We start from the raw sequence: 22,493 nt of genomic DNA on the forward strand, positions 1-22,493 counted from the left end.
TTAGAAATTGCATGATCCAAACATTTCTGAAGTTATAAAATGATTCTTTAAGTATTCCTTGAGAAATATGAAAAAATGTATTAGCATGGTAGTGTTTCCATTATTTTGTCCACTCCTATATAGCAGACTTGATGAAATTGTGTAGCTGAAATCTGTCCTACAAAGAATTGCTAATGTTTAATTTTATTGTTATATTTATCCTCCAAAGCTTATGTTAAGATAAACTATTTTTTAGTGTAAGAGATGCTGAAAATGGAACTATGCTTCTGTAATAAGTTTAAGATTTTTTCAAAAGATTATTACTTAAACCTGCTTATGTTTCACTTTCTGATTTTCTTTGTTTTTAAAAATGTTATAATTTGAGAGGAATGATTTTGTCAATTACTCATAGAGCTGACTGAATATAAATTCAGTGCAGTCTATGAATTAAATGAGTTCAGTTTTCTTTTTTCTTTTAGAAATATTTTACAAAGCCATTTTAAATTAGTGGATTGAAGTATAATTTTGAAAAATTACCTTAATTTAGGTAACTTATATTTGATTTTTCAATTTCATTAAAAAAAATTTTTTGTGAAGTTAAAAACATATTTAATAGTGAATCATTTTGGTTCAGTCTATTTGCATAATTTTTCTCAAATTTTACATTCTCACTTAGCAACTTGCATATATTTATTACTAAGTAGTTCTGTTCTCTGTATCTTCAAAGAATTCTTTTCTAAATAAAATTTTCTTATTAATGAAATTAAACTATGATTTTTATAAAATTAATGAATAATTTGAAAATATCAATATATGAGTAAAAAGAAGAAAAAAATTATCAAATGTCATTTTATTATACAAAATATAATTTTTCATATGCAAAACATATTTTCAAAGTAAGTTATAAGATTGTTTGCATCCTTGTCTAATTGTTCCCATATCTAAGTCACCATTTAAAAGGTGTTTTGTTTCTACTTATATTTAATATAGAAAGATGGCACATAATGTTAAATTAAAGAAATTTCTGAGAAAAAAAGTGAATTATCACTCTTTTTGATAAATTTACCATTGAGTAATAAACATTAACACCTAGCAAAAAGGATCTTAAAATAGTCAATATTTTAGAAAATAAATATGTGTCAAATTATGCAGGTATTTACACTTAAAATAAATTTAATACTGATTAAATTTTGTATTAAACTTTATTGTTTTAAATTTTTGATATCCTAAAACAAACAAAAAAATTTTTATTGAATTCTATATTACTTTCATAAAGTTTCAAAGTATTGAGAACTGATCCATTGTATTTATCAAAATAGTTAAAAGTAGATTTATTCCTATTTTCTAGAATTAACTAATTAAAAATTACACAGACGTTTATAGCACTGTAGAACAATTCAAAAACAGTGAATTTTAGTTTATAAAAAATAAGAATTATAACTTATATATTTTTTAATGGCACAGCATTCTGTCTATAATTCTAGCTAACGAACTGGAAGAAAAATAAATTTTAGAAATCCAAAGGCACATGTCTTAAATTAATATACTTGTATAATGAATGTTATTATTATTGTTATTAGTATTATGTGAACAACATTATCTCATTACCAGCTTATTATCATTCTGATATTTTTTTCTTGACAACATAGTTTGCCATAAAACATACAGTAAACTGATTGAGCTATTTAAAAATATAATCCAATTGTAAATTGATACAAGGTTTGGTTCTTAAGCAAACTCCTGTAGAGTGCGCAAAATGAAAAATGGATCACCTTAAATAACTTTTGATCTAATGATCAGATCTCCACGTTCTTGGACTCAATCTTAAATTTTTGAGAGGGTGTGACTTCAGATATGCTAAATAGCTGTATATGTAGACTATATTTGAAGTTATAAAATCAGATACACAAACGTAATTTCTCTGGATAACGATGCATTTTTTCACAATTTTTGATTTCTGACCCCTAAAATATAGGGGGTAGCCGCAATCTAGGAGATATGATCCTAATAGTTTGGTCAGGAGATTGATCCAAAGTTTGGATCCCTTAATGTTAATTTTACTTTATATTTATTTCATCATACCTCGAGAGCTTTTAATCAAATTGATTTATCCAAAGATAATTCAATGAAAAATATAACTTTTAGTAAATATTCATCATTATTTTTTTAATAATGATAGAAAACATTCTGAATTGTTTACATCACTTAAAAGATCATCACTTTTCTTGGCAAAATACTAAATTTGAGCAAAGGTGATGGAATAGTTCCTAAGAAATGGAATATTAAAGAAGGCGCTCTTGTTAAATTTCATGTCTCAACTATTAGACCCATTTTGCTTAAATTTTGAATTTTGCCATTTAAAATTACGGCGTTTAAAATGGTGTAAAAAATTTTATAGCTTACAATACAAAGTGTCTTCAACCAGTATTAAATATTTATTAAAAGTTTAATTTTACGTTGTAATTTTTTGAATTCGCTTAAGAACTTCAGAAGGAAAAATAAAAGATAGGAAAAAATAAAATTAACATTAAAGGGTCCAAACTATGGACTATATTACCAGTTTTTTTTTGTCTACCCCCTCATGTTTTGGGGGTCAGAAATCCGAATTCATCGGAAATAAGGTATGATTAATAGAAAAAGCATGTTTTTGTGATTAATTTCATAACTTAAAATATGGTCTGTACTGGTTTATTAGCATATTTAAGATCACTCCCTAAAACATGAAGATCTGTTCATTAGATCAGAAGTTATTCGAGGTGGTTGGTCTTTTATTTTGTGCACAGTACATATAATTGTTATGTACTGTCCCACAAAATGTTGTCCATCCGAGAGTCAGCAAAATACTTTTAATGGTTTATACCTCTTCATATATTTTTTGTCAATAAGTTTTTCTTTTAGATGACAAATTATAAAAAAACCCAATTTTACTAATAAAGATTGTTTAAGTTTTAAAATAGATAATTTCAGATATTTTTTTGCAATTCAGTGGAATACCCTAGATAGTTTAAGCGCTCTTTTCCATGTATAATTTTGCTACTGTATTCATGGTAGTAAAATTTTTCTCATTTTATTTTAAGGCAAAATATATTTTTTATTCATGTATTTTAAATACAATCTATGATCATAGCATCAATGTTTTATCTGTATGTATTCTTTAATAAAATTCCAGATCTTCTAAAAGGAAAAAGAAACGAACCCATACTTCTAACGAGACAACACCTGATGATGCAGTGGAAGGAACCATTTTACAAACTTTACCTCTTTCAAGGATCGAAGGCTCCCTTCCTACAGCAGGTTCACGATCCGATTCATTGGATTACTTCACCCCTCCTACCACCCCATTAGGTGCACCGAAATCTCAATCTCAGACTCACGAAGAAGCTAGGACTCGTGCCCAGTTATTGCAAGAAATACAAAAAGGTTGCAGGTTGAAACGTACCAACTGGTTCCCTGATCCAGAAGTTTAGTTTTGCACCCACAAAAAATGCATCAGGATGTTTTTATGGGTTTATTTTTCAAGAAATTAGTCACAGAATACTTGGCAATCACCATTAGCAGATGGCTTTTCTGATAACCAGAGCTTTTGCAGCAAGTTGCAGTTTTCCGTTAGAAGATAGGTGACACTTACATATCGAGGATATCTAGTACCCTATAGGAAGATAAATATATAATGCTGTTTATATTTGTGAAAAATAATTTTAAGGATATTAAATAGCATTTAATTTAATAAATTTATAGTAAAACTTATTATTTAAAAGCATATATATCATTTCTGATTATCCAATCGAAATTCTGAAGAGAAAAAATGAAAATTTTGTAGATATTAAGGTTAAGCAGTTTTAATTTCAAAGAACTTTGACCTTTTTGAGTTTGCCAGGAAAATATTCCGTATAATTTCGCCCAGAATTTTAACTAGAATTTATTTTTATAAAATTCAAATTATTAATATATATTTTTCATTTGAAAAAATTTTATTATCAATCATGTTATTTTGCAGATTACAGTAAAGACTCTTAGAAAAATAATAACTAATCTTTATTTAATTTGTTTGGTATGTTTTAAGGAAACAATGGACATTCAAAACATAAAAGTGCAATTTTTATTCCATTCTTTTCAAATTTTAATGTAATATTGGTAGCATTAGTATAAGTCTATGTACAGTCCTCGAAATAAAAAACGGACCAGTTTCTGAAATATTCTTTAGTTTGAAAATGTTTGCAGTACAAAATTCCATTACAAGTTTAAATTTTTAAAATTTTATTAAAGGATTTTTTAATAATTGTATGTGAACTTAGTTCACCTTTCTGCTTACTTAACTTGTAACATAAAATAAATGCGTTTTTTGAGGTCAAAAAGCTTTAATGGAATAAATTGTTACAGAATTCGAAATTGAATGTTTAGGGAACCTGGAATTTTTACTAAATGTAGTTGCGTATTTCGGCACACTTTCCTGATCAAAATTTTTATTTCTATTTTAATGAAAACAAAAAAAATAAATAATTTAAAGCTGTTCGTTGCTTACTAGTTTGCCATGCATTTTTGTGTCCTGTTTTAGCATGTTTGTGTCTACGAATAAGTTTTAGATGCATAATTTCATTCTTTTTTAAATAATTATGCTTATCATTTAGTTTTATTTGTATTATGTTCTCATTTTTAGAAACATTTGTTGCTTTTATAATTCATTTCAAGAGAATTCATTAGTATTTTTTATTATTCATTCTAAAAAAAAAGAATAATTTTTTAATGGAAATTATTAATTATCCAGTCTTTTTACATAGAATTATGAGATTTCAATTATTCGGAAATTTAATGCTTGTATATTATAAAAATTGAGTTTGGGGGAAAAGGAACCTATGTTTAATTTGGGAAAAAATCATGAGCATATGTTGTAAGGCTAATAGGCCATAAGTTCTGTTTTTCCTAAAAAAACTCAATAAATATGTTCTTATTAAACTTAAAAAAGCCTTGTCACATCAATATTCATTATTTTTAAAATTTCATCACAATAATAAAAAAAGCTTTTAAAATTTATTTATCTTATACTGTTTAAGATCTTATTTGTAAATCCAGCTTCATACATTGCATGTATTTAAAAAATTTGAATCAGCTGTTAGTATTTTGCTTAATATTCTGTTATATAAGATGGCCATCTCCGAAGCTTATTAACAAACATTGAAAAATTTTTTTTACATGAAGGGAAAATAACTTCTGTAGAACTTATTTTCTTCTGCTTGTTCTATGAAATTTGGATTTATATAAAACCCTCATACAAATTTCAAATATTCAGCTGTAAAAAAAATATACAGTATAGAAATTATTTTCACTTCATGTTCAAAAAANGAGCAGTTCTTATCAAGTTTGCCAGCTGGACTTCTTTGTTAATATCATGTGTGAGTCATAATTTTTATTAGAAATGATTAGAAAAAAGTTAAATATAACTATCCCACATCTTTTTTTGATAAACGAAACATATGTTACTGCTATCCAGAATTTTCTAATAGGAAACGTGTACTTGTGTATAAATTTGTATTATACAGTAAAAAATTTAACTTTGTAAAAAAAAAAGTTAAAAGGATATTAGATATAAATGCATAAAAAAAAATTTAATTACATGTTTCATATTTTATGCATATCTGCAGCTACTTAATAATAGTTATTTAAATTTCTTCTTAATAGATAAAAGTAGTTCCATTTTTCTATAGATTTAGAATCTATATTTAATATTATGCTGTGCAGAACAATTTCCTTACATTTCATGGTACTATATTAGTTTAAACTGTTCGTATAATGACATTTTGCTCAAATATGTATTGTTGTGCATCATTTGGTGCAATATTGTGTTCATAAATATGTCCTATAAGGAAAGTATCTTAAGTATCACTCTCAAATTAAGCCTACATATTTTAAGATTAGGAGTTTAATGCTGTACTAAAGGGTTGACAGGATTTAAAATACCTGATTTTTTTTAAATAGTCAAAAATATTTTACGCACTCTTATTGTTGCAATTTCCTCTATTTAAAATTTTTAAGTCTGATTTCATTGATATTAAAGTTTTTTTTCCCCAAGCAATAATGGAATAAGTGTAGTGTATGTAAATTATTATTATGGGGTCCAAATAGACTTAAGGACTAAATATGGAAAAGAGTGATGCAAAACTTATAAATTATACTTCTCTGTTAGCTGAGAGTAAAATAATTTACTGTTCGTATAATAACAATTTGTGTAGATTGTTGATGTGTTATAAATAATGAAAAAAGATTTGTTTTTATCAAGATTTAAGAGTACTTTACAAAAATTGACTTTTTTTCTGATGTTTTATGGTTGAAACAAATTTTTCTTCATTTGGTATCTAATGGACAAATCGGATCTTTGTGTTTATAAATTCACAAAGGTGTTGAGCTTGAATAAATGATCAAATTTATGAATTCAATGATTAGTTTGTATAGATCTTTTAATAATTTAAACCATTTTAAGACCAAATACCATTGACTTTAATTGCAACATTGTTTTGAAATAATATTAAGTATTATTAATATATTTTACTAGAAATTGGTTTAGTAAACGTTAAAAGAAAATTATGATTTTGTCTTACTTTGATATACTGTCAAAAGTGGCAAAGTTATTCATTAGGTAGAAATAATTTAAATGCCTTATAATTTTGAGAAAAAAGCTATAGTATATAGTAAATGTATATATGCAGTAATATGTAAACTGTGAATCATACACCTGGGTCAAAAATGATCAAGTCTTTGACAGAAAACGCATCTGTTAACAGTACCTAATTTTAGTGCTATTAGTATTATTATTTTATTTTTTCAATTAAGGTGTGGAAAAAGTACTATGTTTTAGCTAACAATTATAGACACATTTGCAATCACTTTTATTATTTACTATTGCTTCTGATCAAAAACTGAATTTCTTAATTACTAAACTTCCTTTTTTTATTTGTAAAAATTAATTTGCGAATGATATTTAGGGTGACTTCCTTGTAAGTATATTTAGTGAAACCTTAACAATGCAATAGTTACTGTAAATATTGAAATACATTAATGATACTGATTAAAGTTATTTTGCTACTTTTTCAGTAAGCTTCCGTAGTTCTGTGAAACCTTATATTTATTACTATTACCTATATGCTCATAATTTTCTGTTATTTACCTATATGCTTACAAATACATTCATGTATAGAAAAAAAAAGTTAATTTTATGTATATAACAGTTATTAATAACACTTAAAAACAGGAATATTTTTTTTTTATAAATAGTTTATTTGAAAAAGATCTATCATGACATTATTTGATGCCTATTGTAAGAAACTATTGGTAATTTTATTTTTTTTAAACACTTTTTTGGTAAAAGATTTTTTTTTTAATCCATTCAAATTCATTAAATTCTTAAAATTCAATAAGAAAATTTATTGTCAGTAGTATTGCTTTTTTATGCAAAATTTGAGTAACCTATACAAAGGAAACTTTGTAATGAATTTATTATAATTCATAGATTGACAACATAGCTGCATTAATATTAATGATTATTATTTTTGTTCACATAAATTACTGTGCATTAATGATTATTATTCTTTTCATATAATAAATTACTGTGTATTAGTATACCTGGAGAGTATTTTTAGCTGTAGCCTTTTCTAAATACTAATTTTCTGAAGATTATATCATTATTTAGATTTGGTTTCGCTATAGAAAGTTAAATTTTTATTTTTAAAAATACTTATTTTAGTTTCAACTTTTAATTTTGAAAGTTTAATTGATTAATGTATTTTTTTATATCATACCTGTAGCTTTGTATAAGAAGAGTTAATGTCACTATTTTAAGAAAAGTTTTGTAATAAACCTTAATAATAGTAACCAAAACCAAATTTCTAAACTAAAACAAAATTTCTTATACTTTTCCATAAAAAATAGTTTTGTAAAAATGAAACACCATTTGATTTAAATATAAAATTCTCTGTCAAGTATGTTAAGTGTTTTAAACTTTTTTTTGAAAAAAAATAAATAAATCATCTAATAAATAAGCATTCTTTGCTCCGTTCTGAATGAACAATAATCATGTTTCTGAAGATAAATAAACTAATGGCAACTATTTTCTCGACTTTATCAAAAATAAATTGATAGTAATAACTGAAAAATTATGCGAAAATATGGCAAAAATTAAATTGCTTTCATTAAACTGATGTGTCGTTAAACGGATGATGTTAAACTGATGTCATACTCTAAGTATTTATTTCAATTTTTTTAAAAATAAATTGAAATTTTTTGAAATTTCACTTTTATTATATAATTTTTTCATCTCTACATCATATCTAGTGGTTATATGTGCTATTACTCTTAACTAATGTACATACTCATTGCATGACTTACATTTTTAAATACCAATTTTATGATAACAAACTATTAAATATAATGCTTTCAATAACAGGACATATCAATATGAACAATTTCTTTATGGATCTCAATATAAATGTCTCTCTCTATCTTTTAAGATTTTATAATATATGCATGAATGCTTTTTGCATATGCTAAAAGTTGCATAATTTAGGCCAAAACAATATTTTTTAAAAATTTAATAATACTTTCATTTTGAGCATATTTTATTGATTAAGAATATTAATTAGGACATTTACATTCAAAATTATCAATGAGTGTGAATTGCTTCAAGAAGTAACTCAATTACTTAAAGTATTATTTATTATTTATTTAAAAATGTGACATGTTGTAAAGTAAGAAAATTAAATTATTTATAATTTTTTAGCTATGATTGTTTAAAAATATGTTATAAATTATGCATTATTTAAATTATTTAGTGCTTGAATTTTTATCTTTAATTAGTGATTATCTGAAATTTTAATTTTATAAAAAAAGAAATTTATAGCTTGTATTTTTGAAACTGTTTGTTTTTATAATTATTTTTATTAAACTAGCTTACCAAATTCATTAAAACTACATTTTTTATTTAAAGTATAGAAGTTTTAAAAATTAAGGTAATATTGCGTTTTCATAATTTTTATTTTTATTATAAATTAATAAATTTTTTTTTAGAAACATAATAGCATAATATAAAATTTTTGCAATTTTTAAACCTAATAAATATTAATTTCATTGACAGGAGAGAGAATAAAGTAAATTATACCAATGAAAATCGCTAAAACATATTACTTATTGTGGAATTGCTAATTTTTTATTTACTCATTCAATAGCAGGGATAATGGTGGATTATTTTAGTAAGTAATAAATATTAATAATGAATTATATTATAAACTGTAGTATTATTGGTGATTATTAGAGTCTGAATTTTGATGACCTAAAAAATCTCAAAAAATGCCCTTAAAATGCAAAAATTGCGCTAAAAATGCCTTATGACATGACTTAAATAGAAGTAAAAATATTGAATTAAAACAATGTTTTACTCTTTAAAATTATTATGAGTCGTTTAAAAAAATATAAAGCAATGCAATACTTGTTCTACGTTCATTAAAGTTTGACAAATATGTTTTATATCCAAAAATAACAAAAAAAAAGAAAATATATTGACTCCAAAACATTTTCATTTTGTATAGAAACTTAAATGAATATAACAACTTCCATCTCATAATATTACTAAATATCAGAATTACAGTGGATTATTAAATTTTTTTTTTAATATTTTGAAATGTAAACGAGCGTCTCTTGTCTGAAAGCAAATTTTTATACCAGGAGAAGCTTCTTTCAACGTCTACTGATGTTATTGGTGCGTACTTGAAAAGGACGGTCACACTTACTGACAATTCTTCTTCAATTTGAAAAGATGTTGCTTCACCTGTTAATATCCTAGAAATTTTCTTCATTGTTTGGAAGCCAGTGTAATAATAAAAAATAATAAAAATTAGAAAAAATTAACAAAAAATTTAAAAATGCTTTAAAATGCAAAATACGCCCTAAAATTTAAAGAAAATGCCCTATAAATCTCAAAAAAATGCAAATGTCATCAAAATCCGGGCCTTAGTGATTATGTATCATTAATATAATAGGTGACTATTATTGTACTATATGAAAAAATACTAAAAAACTGAGTTCAAACGTTTTGTACGAATTTTACAATTAATTGCAGTGTTTAGATTTAAGCCGCGATGGTTCGGAGAATAGAGTGCACTCCTCTCAATAAGGGGGCCAAGTTCGAATCTCAGTGTTGGCTGGTTGATACGAATTCTGATCCCGGTTTGCACTGAGTACAGTGCTTATGTAAATGTATGTTCAGTGGTAGACGTAAGTTTGAAGAGCAAATTTCAAAATAAAATACTAATTTCTGCCTAACTCGCTGAACATTCAAATGAATAGTTTTTACTGATCTCATGAATAGCAATTATAATTTTAGCAATAGTATTCGAATTATATGCGTAAAGTTTTCAGATTTTTTCTTGGATTAACAAGCAGAAATGAGTCACAAGGGTTTAAGTCCGATGAACACGGTGGCATTGTCAATTGGCATAGGCTCATAAAAAACTTGTATTGACAAATGAACAATCAGAGTTCAAAACGTTGTAATACACGGCTTTGCAATTAACCGCCAAGTGTTTCTTGAATATCGCCAATGGTTCAAAAGTTACCTTTAAAGTTATAACTTTTTTTCTTCTTCATATAGGTCAGTAATTCTCACCCTGTCTTTATATTCATTTATTAATACGATAAGTATAATTCATAGTTAACTGCTATTAATTATAATGTTATGAATTAAAGATGTTTAAGGAATTAATAATGTTTGTTTTGTGATATAGTGTTTTGAGGTTTCACTTATTTGGCGATTTCTTTATGTGATATGTATTGCTTATTGTGTGATTTGGAAATACCGGTAAGGAACATTTTACACTTTTGTTATTACTGCACGCTAACATTTTTTTTTAGTATCAGTTTGCTGCTTTTACAGCAGAATTTTGTTTACATTTTATATGTATGTAGATGCTTTTGCAATTTTAAATGCATTCCATATATTTAATGCTTTATTTTTATATTGTCTTTGATTCAGATTGTTTTATAATTTCACAATGTACATGTTGTTGACTTCTTAGCAAAATTTATGAAATAAAAACGTTGAAGTTTTACATAGCTTGTTTCCTGAATTGTTTTTCATATGTGTCTGGATGATTTTAATTTGTTTTGTTTAGAATTAACTTTGAGTTTCCTGATTTTTGTTTGATTTTTTTTACCAGGTGCTACAATATTGCAGTCTAGACTTGTGAGGATAAATATTTCGCAGTTCGGTTATTTTTTTCAAGTTATTGAAAAAATTTATAGTAGTTGGTTACTGATAGAACTTCATAATGAATGTTAATATGAAAATGAGAAATAATTTTTTACATGATAATTAACAATACTTTAAGCCATTTTTTTAGAGAAAAAAAATCTATATACTTTTTATTTTTTCAGTTTTGTTTAAATAAAGCAGAAATGGTTTAAACTTGATTTCTCATTTTAATTCATACAACAACTGACGCATATCTTTTTATTTACTGTATATTTTTAACTCTTGTATTATTCTATGCTTACATTTTAACTTACAGTATTTTAAATGTATAAACAACGTTTTAACTTTCGTTTCCCATGCTAATTAGTGTAATTAAAATTATATATACTTGATTAGAGAGGTTATAAATATTTGATATACAGAAATATGTATGACTAAATATATTATTTAATTTCAAAATCGCGTTTTCTTTAAAGCAATGTCAACTGAACGATTTCTCTAAAAGTTTTGTGAATATATTTAAAAATATTTTTATATTGTTGCACATCTGAGTATTTGACTTAGATTTTTTTTTTTTTATAGAACAGTCAAATTAAATGTCTATTTAATTTTTTAAAATTATCGCCATTTTTACTATTTGAAAAAATATTGAAACAATCCAGAGATTTTAAAATAGTTTGTATAAGTTTTACATCTCAGTTTAGTAAGGGAAGCCATTGGCAGAGCTCTAGACTAACAATTGGGGATATTAGCCACTGGCTACCAGAGTCATGAAAAATGGTAGCCACTTTTGCTAGTGGCAATTTTGTCTCTACCTAAAACTATTTTACTATTTTTAGATTAACTATTCAACTTATATTACTTGAAAAACAGTGAGTTTATCATTTCATTATAGAATTACTTTACAGGCCCTGATTTAACGAGAACTCTTATTTTACGAACAAAACGAAAATACTTGCTTGGTACATTGTTAAGTTTATTGGAGCACAGCTTTTTCTTAACCAGAAAATCCCGGTTTTAGCGAGCAATATTTTTGTGATTCATAAAATTTCTGTGTAACCTGACTAGCTTAACTAAACACATCTAGGAAAATTACGCTTAACAATCTAAAGACAACTGAAAGTAAGTTTAGAGTTGTAAATCCAGTGAACACGTGAACTTTTGTTAGAAAGCAGGAGTGCAAGTGATGTTTTTCGGGCCATGAGTCTTATTCGAAGAACTATTACAAGAGAATGAGACAGTAACAGAGTTCTAAGCAAATTAACTAACTTCTTTTACACTGTACAGAAATAAAAAATAAATAAAAGTATTTTATTTATAATTTATTATATGTATAAACTTATGAGATTATTCTACGAGGACTCGTTTATAACAAGCAAATATTGCAATCCCTTCGCCCTTGTTGTAAACGGGTTCGACTATAGTTTTGTTTTGCGCATGTACCAACCAGAAAATTTGCAACGAGTCAAAAATTTTACTTCCCTAGAAATATTTTGATAAGTAAACTTTCATGTTTTGACGCGAAAATATTTTAAATGAAGTTATCAGAACACTTTTTTGGTTTATAAATTAGTTTACATCAATTGAATGTTAAGTGTGCAAATTTGGAAGGCTAATATTAATATTTATATTTTTCACAAAAAATAGAAACAAAGAGAAAACAAAATTTGCGATTGATTTGGATATATTTATGACAAAAGAAAAATTATTAAAAAAATTATTATTATTAAAATTATTAAGAAAAAATACTGATTACAAAATCGTTTTCGCAAAAAGGTAGAATACGATATTCTGATAAGATTTCTGTGTTTTTAATTATTTTTAAAAATATGCTATTTTTTTGAAAATTGAAATGTGGCTTTGAATTCTTCATTCATTAGTTTACAATACAAAATAGCCTTAATTTTGAATCCAGTTCTAAAAAAATAAAAAAATTTTTATGTTAGTATATAAAAAAATAAATTGATATGGAAGTATGAAAAAAATATCTTAGGGTAAAAAACATGCCTAAAAAAATCCTATTTATAAAAAGACGAATGTTTTAATTTTTAGGAACATTTTTTATTGCTCATAGGATTTTGTTATGATTAAGATGTGATATAGTACTTACATGCAAGCTTATATAATTTTGCGTTACTCATATCTTATTAATCAAAACTTTTATTTCCAACGGTATGCATTCCAAGTTGTGCATCGTTTTATTCAGAATTCCGCTTCGAACAATTTATCTCAACAAGTCATATATCACATCACTTTTATGATGAATGAATTTTTCGTGTTGCGTTAACATATCAACATAGCTAGTTTGCGAACTCTAAGCTTTAGAAATTCATTAATAATGAAGGCTTTCTGCTTTTAGGATTATAATAGTATATGGAAATGTTTAGCATGTCGTGAAGAGCTAATTCTATGCGTATTTTTCAGGAAAAATGTTAATTCTTCTAAGAATTTTTCGTTTTGTAATGTCATTGCCGTTGTTAATCAATATTTTTCCTAACGTAAATAAAATTATAAAACTGGTTTGTAAAATATGTTAAAATTTGCCAGCGGTAAATCTATATTTTTATGCGTTTACCGCTCCGCTATCAGTAGCACTATTTTCGGAGCCGCATTTAACTCTTAATAGTTCATTTTATTTATTAACTTATTTTATTTCACTTTGAGATATAGAACATCTAAAAACGTGTTTTTCTTAATCTAATTATGCAAGGTTACCGAAAAGAGTAACAAATGAGAATTAAAACAATAAAATTATTTTAATTTTTTAAATTTCTATTTCTTTTTTTTTAGTTATGGGTATGATTGCGTTGTGTTCCTTANTAAGTTATGAGTATGATTGCGTTGTGTTCCTTATTACCGATTTATCGATTATTTACGATTTTGTTCACCTTGTAGGAAGATCGTTTTTTTTTTCCTGTCACTTTTATGACACTAAAAAAAAATTTAATTACTTTTTTTCGAATGATTTTCTTTGTTATATGATTATTTAGTAGAACCTTCGTTTCCTGACTTAAAATTTTTTCTCAATCTGGTATGGATTTAATTTGTTTTAATTTATAAATTCCTTATTTTATGTTAATGCAGAAAATCAGTGAACGGGAAAATCCGCCATCATTATCTAATTTTATTTTACAGAACATTTTTGTTCAATTCATACTTAGCGAAGGGATATTTTGTAACATTATAACTGGAATTTTTTTAAATCTAAATCGTAACGAGTTTTGTTAACGATTGTTATAAAATTCTGCTACAAACAATTTATTTGATATAAAAACAATAATATTAAGATTAAAACATGCTCTAAAAAAAACACTTCAATAACTTCCTATCTAATGATCGGATCTTCACGTTCTAGGACTCATTCTTAATGGTTTGAAGGGATGACCTCAAATACGCTAATTAATTAGTGCAAACAGTATTTTAAGTTACCATCAGACGATATCAGACACAGAACCGTTCTCTGATTAAGCACACACCCCCCCTTTTTTTTTTTTTNTACTTAGCGAAGGGATATTTTGTAACATTATAACTGGAATTTTTTTAAATCTAAATCGTAACGAGTTTTGTTAACGACTGTTATAAAATTCTGATACAAACAATTTATTTGATATAAAAACAATAGTTAGATTAAAACATGTGCTAAAAAAAAACACCTGAATAACTTCCTACCTAATGATCGGATTTTCACATTCTAGGACTCATTCTTAATGGTTTGAAGGGATGATCTCAAATACGCTAATTAATTAGTGCAAACAGTATTTTGAGTTACCATCAGACGATATCAGACACAAAACCGTTCTCTGATTAAACACACTATTTTTTTTTTAATTTTTTTTTTTAACGAACTTGGATTTCTGATCCCCAAAATATAGGGGGTTGCCGCAATCTAGGAAATATGGTCTCCATAGTTTGATGCGGAGGGCGATCCAAATTTTGTACCGCATAATGATAATTTTATTTTTAGGCGTATCTCGCTTTATCTCAAGAACTTTTTAAGGGGGTTGAAATTTTTTTTTACACAATTATAAAATTCGTTTATCCAAAGATATTTAATGCAAAAAAACAACTTTTAGTTAATATTTATTATTTTGTGTAATTTTATTTCATAATAATCGAAAAAATTTTAATTGCAAGGTATACAATTTTTTGCACCATTTTAAAGGATGTAATTTTACATGGCAAACTACAAAATGTGGGCGAAATTGATTGAATAGTTCCTAAGAAATCGAATTTTAAAAAAGTCGTTTATTAAAAAATTAAATGTGGAATATAAAATGTTTCGAAAAATGCCTAACTGCAGTCGTATTTGTTAGTTTGTTCAAGAATTGAACATTTAGCATATTCCGTATTGAATGCTTTTCTCTTTACTTAGGCATAAGACATTACTAAGAGTTAGTCTTTTAAACTAGCTATATGATCGAGTAAAAATAAAACTTTTTATTCTCTAAAAATTTTTGATTTTTAGTTACTTTGACGAAAAGACATTTTATATTCTTCTCAAATTGACAGAATTTATTGTTTTTCAATCTTGTCCAATATATTTTGACGTTTCATTGCTGGTGTTCTTTTTTCTCGGAATTTCAGTTTCTATTCGTTCTTATTTTTTTGAGTTTAGCGATAAAATGAAATTGAATGCAATTGGCATAATATTTGGTTGAAAATATCGTAACTATATATTTATTGGGTTCAATGCCCTATGCTCAAAACCAGTTAGCTTTTTAACTATAAGTTAAATTTTAAGTCGTTGATGAAATTAAAAAAAAAAAAAATGCAAAACTTATAAGAAAGAATAAAACAAAGTCGAGGATTATTTTTTTTATTTTATAGCTGTTTACTAAGTATGATTTCTATCGGTTTTTCCTAGGTTCTGAAAGTTTTTGCAATTTTCAATTTGCAAAGAGAAATTCGTTTTTGAAAATTGCCAATTCTGAAAAATTTTCACTTTCCCGTTTCAGTTGAAAAAAATTACAATTATGATCAATGGACGTATTTCCCTTTTTTTTCTTCATAAAAATATATGTTTGCATAGATTATATTAGGCATAGGTTATAGGCACTATAAAAACACACACACGTATATATTTGATTTTAATTATTATTATTTTGTTGCAAGTCTGTTTTAAACAGCGAATTTTTTGAAAGTATCTTATTTTAGACCACTGAATTTTTTGCTTTTAAAGGTCAGTTTTTGTGAGTAGTAGTAATACTCCTTTTTTAATAATTATTTATTATTTTATTCAATAGTTATCAAAAATTTTTTAATTGTAAGTTATACAAATTTTTACAACATTTTTAAGAATGTAATTTTAGATGACAAATAACAAAACTGAAACGAAATTGGTCGAATAGTTCCTGCGAAATCGAATTTTAAATATTCGATTTTCAAAAAATTCAATTTCTCAGGAACCACTCGACCGATTTCCTTCAAAATTTGTATTTTGTCATATAAAATTACTTTCCTTAAAACGAAAAGAAAAATTGTGTACCTTGCGAATAAAATTATAAAATAATAAAAATAATGAATAATTATTAAAAATTATTCTACACATTGTACACTGAAATTGGTAGATTTCCAGAGAAATATTTTTTGTAGGAAGGTAATTTAATGTATTACGAAAATGTTTCTTAATTTCCCCTTGTTTGAAATAATTAGTTAATTCTGTTATAAACAAGTAATAAAAAGGAGTTTTGAATATAATCTTATAGTCAGACGAAGTATATACTATATAGTAAGAGTAAAGAAACATATATTCGTTTTTCAATATTTTTTTTTAGATGCAAAATTCTTATTTTAAATGATGTAACAAAAAATTAAAGACTATCTTACTAAAGACTATCTAAAACTAAAGACTCCTTGAAAATGCAGGATTTACAGCCGATGTTATTAATGTCAACGCTTGTGTTAGCTAAACATCGCTTTTTTTTCAAACAGAAAATTTAATAAAAAATTGACATAAGATTATTTGCATTTTAAATGGTTCCAATTTGCTTAATGATAACCAGAATGCTGATAAAGTAATGCTACACATTCTTTATTTATAGCTAGATATATAACTAGTATTATTTATGTATAGCGAATTTAAAAAAAAAATATACCGAAAAAAAATCATAAATTTAAAGCAAAAAATATTTTTTTAAATTATATTTATTATTGTGTAATTTAAAAAAAGATAAGTTTTTGAACTATGTATGTATTGAGAATTAAAATGTTCATATAATAAAACATAAGTTTTTTCGTAATAACCTCCCTTAATTTCTGTTTTAAAATCATATTGTTAAAACAGTGCATATATTTAGGTTTTAAACTTAATATTTTTTATCATAAGATGAACAAAAGTCATACCAAAATCTACTAAAGAAGCTGAAAACATTAAACTTAGCGTTGTTACCCGAGAAAAAAAGTTTTAAAACGATCACAATAGTTACCTCCAAGTTTCATCTTACAGTAGTTTTAATGATTTTCGTCCTGCCTTCCTCGCTAGCAAATCGAAATATTTCGACAACGTTTTTCCCTTTTTCTTCGTTTAAATATTAATTTTCAACCCATGATGTGTATATCTTTCTTGACAAAGATTCTAAAATTATATATTAAGGTTGGTGATTACGGAACATTTGTACACGCATTCTTATTGTTGCGTCGTTTCTTATTACACTTGAACAAACCAAACATGCCAGCCATTGTTCGGTTTGTCCAAATTGGGTTTAGCGACTTAAGTCAGGAAGGTGCTCCTTCCGTTTGACAAGAGAGCACCGCAAGGGGTAAAGTAAGTCTTAGCTCAGAACCTCCCGGATAACGGAAGCACCACTCATTCGTAAAGTCACTTCCACAATTTTGACAAAGATCTGAAGGGGAAGGAAATTTTCTCCAGATAGCTGTACCTATGGTACGTCTCAGCGACGACCACGGTACTTCAGATTCCACAGGTTTTATGAGCACATAGGCATTCTAAAAAATTCAAATAAATTAATAGTCCGATAGCAAATAAATAAATTCGTCAAATAGTTTTTTTTTTTCGAGTTCGAACAATTAGAAAAAATATTAATTTATGAAGAATTTAAATTTGTAATTAAATGCAAATTTAAATAAAAGCAAGTGAAAATGTTGCATTTTTATTTTGCGTACTATACATACTTAGTGATTTTAATAATTCAGATAAACTAGTGCTTTCATATTTTTTACGAACGCGAATTTTAAACAAAATAAAGAGAGTATCCTAAAACTTTCTAACGACCTTATCAGTTTTATATTAAGAAGTAAATTACTTTCTAATAGTTTTACTAGATGAAGATACCTTAAAACGGCATCTAATATTTAAGAAAATGATCAAAGAACTGGACAAACTTTTACTAAACTTTTTAGAAGCGGCTATATAATAAATGCCTTTCTTAAGAATACGGTTACGTTTCATGTTATAAAATAACCAAAATCTAATCTTTTATTTATTATATTTGTCCTATAAAACAATTTGCTATTTTATGGCCACATCATAAAAATAACTTTTCAAAAGAATGTTCATCTAACTTTAAACTATGCAGCACCAAACTATCATAAAAAGACTACTTCGCTGCTGATAAATATTTATTTTACGATTTGGGTTTCTTTTTCTTAACGCCCGCCATTTTTACTCTCTCAGTTTTATGTGGTTAATTTAGAGAAGTAACTATTTAATTGGAACATACAAACACATCTTACTTCATTGGATTTATATATTTTTTTATTTGAAATAGCTATTTTTCTTTACGAGCACGCATATACTCGTAATTTGGTGACGATTTATATTTTGCAAACGATTTGTATTTTGCAAACGATTTTTATAAACTTATAATTTTACTTATTGTTTATTCTTCTAATTTTGTGTTGTTAATTCAAAGAATTAACTATTTAATTGGATACTTGCAACTCGAGAAGATGATCACTGATACACAGACACGTGACCTATGATTTCAGCGCCAGCTGATCGCTTATAAACAAGATGGCGTGTAAAAGTAGATCTAAATTTCTCCACACAAGTTAGATTGTTAAACAATTTGAAGTTAATTAAATTAAACGCCGTATCGTACATCGAAATTGTTGAAATATAATTCTTTCTCGTCTATTGCTTAACTTAAATTTATTATTTGTTTATGCATTTTATTGTAATCCTGATATATTTTTGTTTAATGCATCTGTCAACTTCGATGCATAATTAGTTTATGTTCCATATGGCTTCGTGCCTTCGTTAATTAAAAAATATTTAGCGCAAGAATTGAAATATTTGTGAAAGTATATAGAATGTGTCACTAATACAATGGGATACCTGCAAGTGACGTAGTGTGTGTATCTGGACCCTGATTGGTTGTTGAAACGTGGCATTTGCTTATGTTATCTACTATTCTTTCCATTCTATTTTGAGTAAGCCAAGCCCCTCAAGTATCGATTCGCTTAAGTGGCATATTCTAATTCCTTTCAAAAAGATTTTAATTTTTCACTAACTATTTCTCACTTAACGCAAAGGCAGGCACGAAGCCACATAGAATTTAAACTAATTATGCATTGAAGTTGCCTGTTACACAAAGCAAAAATATCTCACGGTTATAATAAAATACATAAACTATGAATAAATCTAAGTTAAGTATAAGACGTAGACGAGAAGTAATTATATTTTAACAAATTCGATGTACGATATGGCGTTGTATTTAATTAACTACACACTAATTAACATTCTAACTGATGTGGAGAGACTTAGTTCGACTTTAACTCGCCATCTTGTTTGAGGTCATGGATCACATGTCTTTAAATTTCAAGCGTAAAACTAGAAAAAACTACACTCAGTGCAGCGACAGCCCATAGAGGGCCAAGGCCTCTATTGTGTCCATCTCAGTTTTCCTGACCTTGGGCTCTGGGATGCAAGAGCAGATGTTCCAGTCAGGTGGTCAGCCGAACGCAGAACCCCCAGTGTTTAGTTCCCAAGCATGCTTGGTACTCATTTATTGACCCAGTGAAGGGATGAAAGGCTGAGGGAACCTTGCCCGGCCCGAGGATCGGACCCAGGACCTGTGGCACGGAAGCGAGATTGCAAACGTAAACAAATTTTCAAGTTTGCAAGAAGAGTAATTATTTTTTAAACTCTTTCTTGTTTTTAACTCTGGTGAATTTAAATCGATGATGTATCATGAAAATTTTCTCTATATTTTTGAAATATTGAGTCGGACTTAGAGATATCTAATTATTGAGGGAGACATGTACGTCTTTAACGACGCCCATGATTCTTGAACAAATTTTATAGTACTGAATTGTACGTTTCAAATTTCATGTTTAAATAACTGAGTGGAGGAACCAGGTAAATGACATTTTTAGAGTGACTATAATCTGGGTAAAAAGAAAAAAAAAGCGATATGCAAACTATTTTATTATTTATTTATTAGAAATCAGGGCTAATAATTCTATACCGCTATTTAATTTGAAGTAAAAATCATGCAGGCACACACATAACAAATGTGGATTAGTTATGCTAAAATTAAAATGAAGACAAAAGCAATTGATACATTATGCATACTTATATAGATGCCACCACTTTATGTTATTTTCCTAATTCATAAATACCCCTGAAAATGTCACTTACTTGCTCTCCACTAACCTTTTCACTTGTAAGAATTAAGAGAGCAAAGAAATTATATCAGCTTTTTTCCTGACAAAAATTGATTTCTTTTAGTTAAGTAATATGCAAAGAAAAGAAAAATTTTGAGTAAATATTTTCAACAACAAAGAAAATATATTATTTCTGGTTTTTAAAAGCATTTCAAGGAATCTCGTTATAAGAAATCGAAAAAAAAAATGATCTAATTGAACAACTAACTTAGAAAAAAAAAGAACTAATGATAAAAATCGAAGATATTGTGGATAACATATTGATAAGTTGCCGGCTTTCACCAAAGAAAATTATTCCTTCTAAAGATAATGAGACTATTTATTAGAAGGTTTTATGTTATGGAGCGATTTTCTAGAGGATGATATTATTAAAGCTTTCCCCTTTTTTGAAGAAAAAAAAATCATATAAGTTATTATAGGTTTCTTTATTTTATTTTCAAAGCTTTTCCGGTGTTATTTAAATTTCACCGGAAACTATTCAAGCTAGGTTTTTTTAATTTGCTTTTAAGAACTTTTAATCATAAATAGAACGTTCCTTCTTTGTTTAACCTGTTAAAATTCTAAATTAATGCGTGTTGAGAAAACAAGCAAAAAAATGTTTGCTTTTTTTCGAAAACGATTTTTTTTACTTCCGATTTTCATAAGAATGAATAATGCATTGCCATATTTGTGTTGACGAAACATGCTTCTTTCTTATTTTTTATATAAAAAAGAGAAAAAAAAAGAAGAATGGAATAGAATCATCAACTCGTTCTACAAAACAAACTGAAACCATCTGCCTTGCAAATGAAAAACTCGGTTTGATTTTCACGAAATAGAATACAGTTAAAAAAATTTTAGAATAAGATTAAAACAAATAAAAAAATAGAGATGGCATCAACAACTTTTTGGTTAGTTGATTTCAGTTTATTTGCTTGCTACGTGCGCGTTTTTGTTGCTTTTTTTTCACATCACATTTACTAAAAATGAATTGTTAGAAAAATTCGAGGAAAAGGAAAGAAAAGTAACGCATTTTTTAATGCTTACAAAAAAGTATAAAATTAAAAATAGCTCTAAAACAAATATAAATGATATTTTCTAGTACAGAATGAATAAAATAGTTAGGATTTAAATAAAAAATTCTAATATTACAATTATTTGCGAATTTTGGAAACTTTCTTCCTAAAAATATTAAAATTATTTTCTACTTAAAATTTACTTGTCATGCAAATTTTTATATTTAATATTGCGTGTAAAGCTGTAAACAAACCGTGAAACTTATTGCTGCAAAATTTAACTTAAAGGTCTCTATATAATACAAAAATTCTTTATTTTCTATAATCTCATATCATTTAAAAAGTTGAGCATCTTTATTTTTTTCTATATAATTTCCATTTCAAAAGATATATTTTGGTAGTCTCTATGTCAGTATTTGTAAGTCCATATCATATAAGCTCCCCGCCATGACATCGAAAAAGTATTAAACTTTATCTTTCACCTCTTTGTCCGATGAAATGTGACTCTCCTGCAAGAGTTTCCATGGAATATCATCACACGTCCATCTTTTAGTCATGCCTTGGCAGCAAGTAACTACCACCTGTTGTCAAGTTGAAAGAATGTTTGGCTGGAAGATGACTTATCTTTGACAGCGAGATGGAAGGTGAATTTCAATACA

At 26.5% G+C, this 22,493-nt stretch overlaps 2 protein-coding genes across 2 annotated transcripts in view; both read left to right on the forward strand.

Moving 5' to 3' along the window:
* LOC107440732 (Slowpoke binding protein) overlaps nucleotides 1-5,280 on the forward strand; it is a 30,921-nt gene extending 25,641 nt beyond the window's left edge. The window contains exon 13 of the mRNA XM_016053734.3: nucleotides 3,149-5,280. Coding sequence (XP_015909220.1) covers nucleotides 3,149-3,446 — 298 coding nt within the window. The 3' untranslated portion in view covers nucleotides 3,447-5,280. The remainder of the gene's footprint in view (nucleotides 1-3,148) is intronic.
* The window catches only part of LOC107453563 (uncharacterized), a 413,713-nt gene that overhangs the window by 110,965 nt on the left and 280,255 nt on the right, over nucleotides 1-22,493 (forward strand). The window lies entirely within an intron of this gene.

Source organism: Parasteatoda tepidariorum, chromosome 10 (genome assembly GCF_043381705.1).
Source record: "Parasteatoda tepidariorum isolate YZ-2023 chromosome 10, CAS_Ptep_4.0, whole genome shotgun sequence".
NCBI lineage: Eukaryota > Metazoa > Arthropoda > Arachnida > Araneae > Theridiidae > Parasteatoda > Parasteatoda tepidariorum.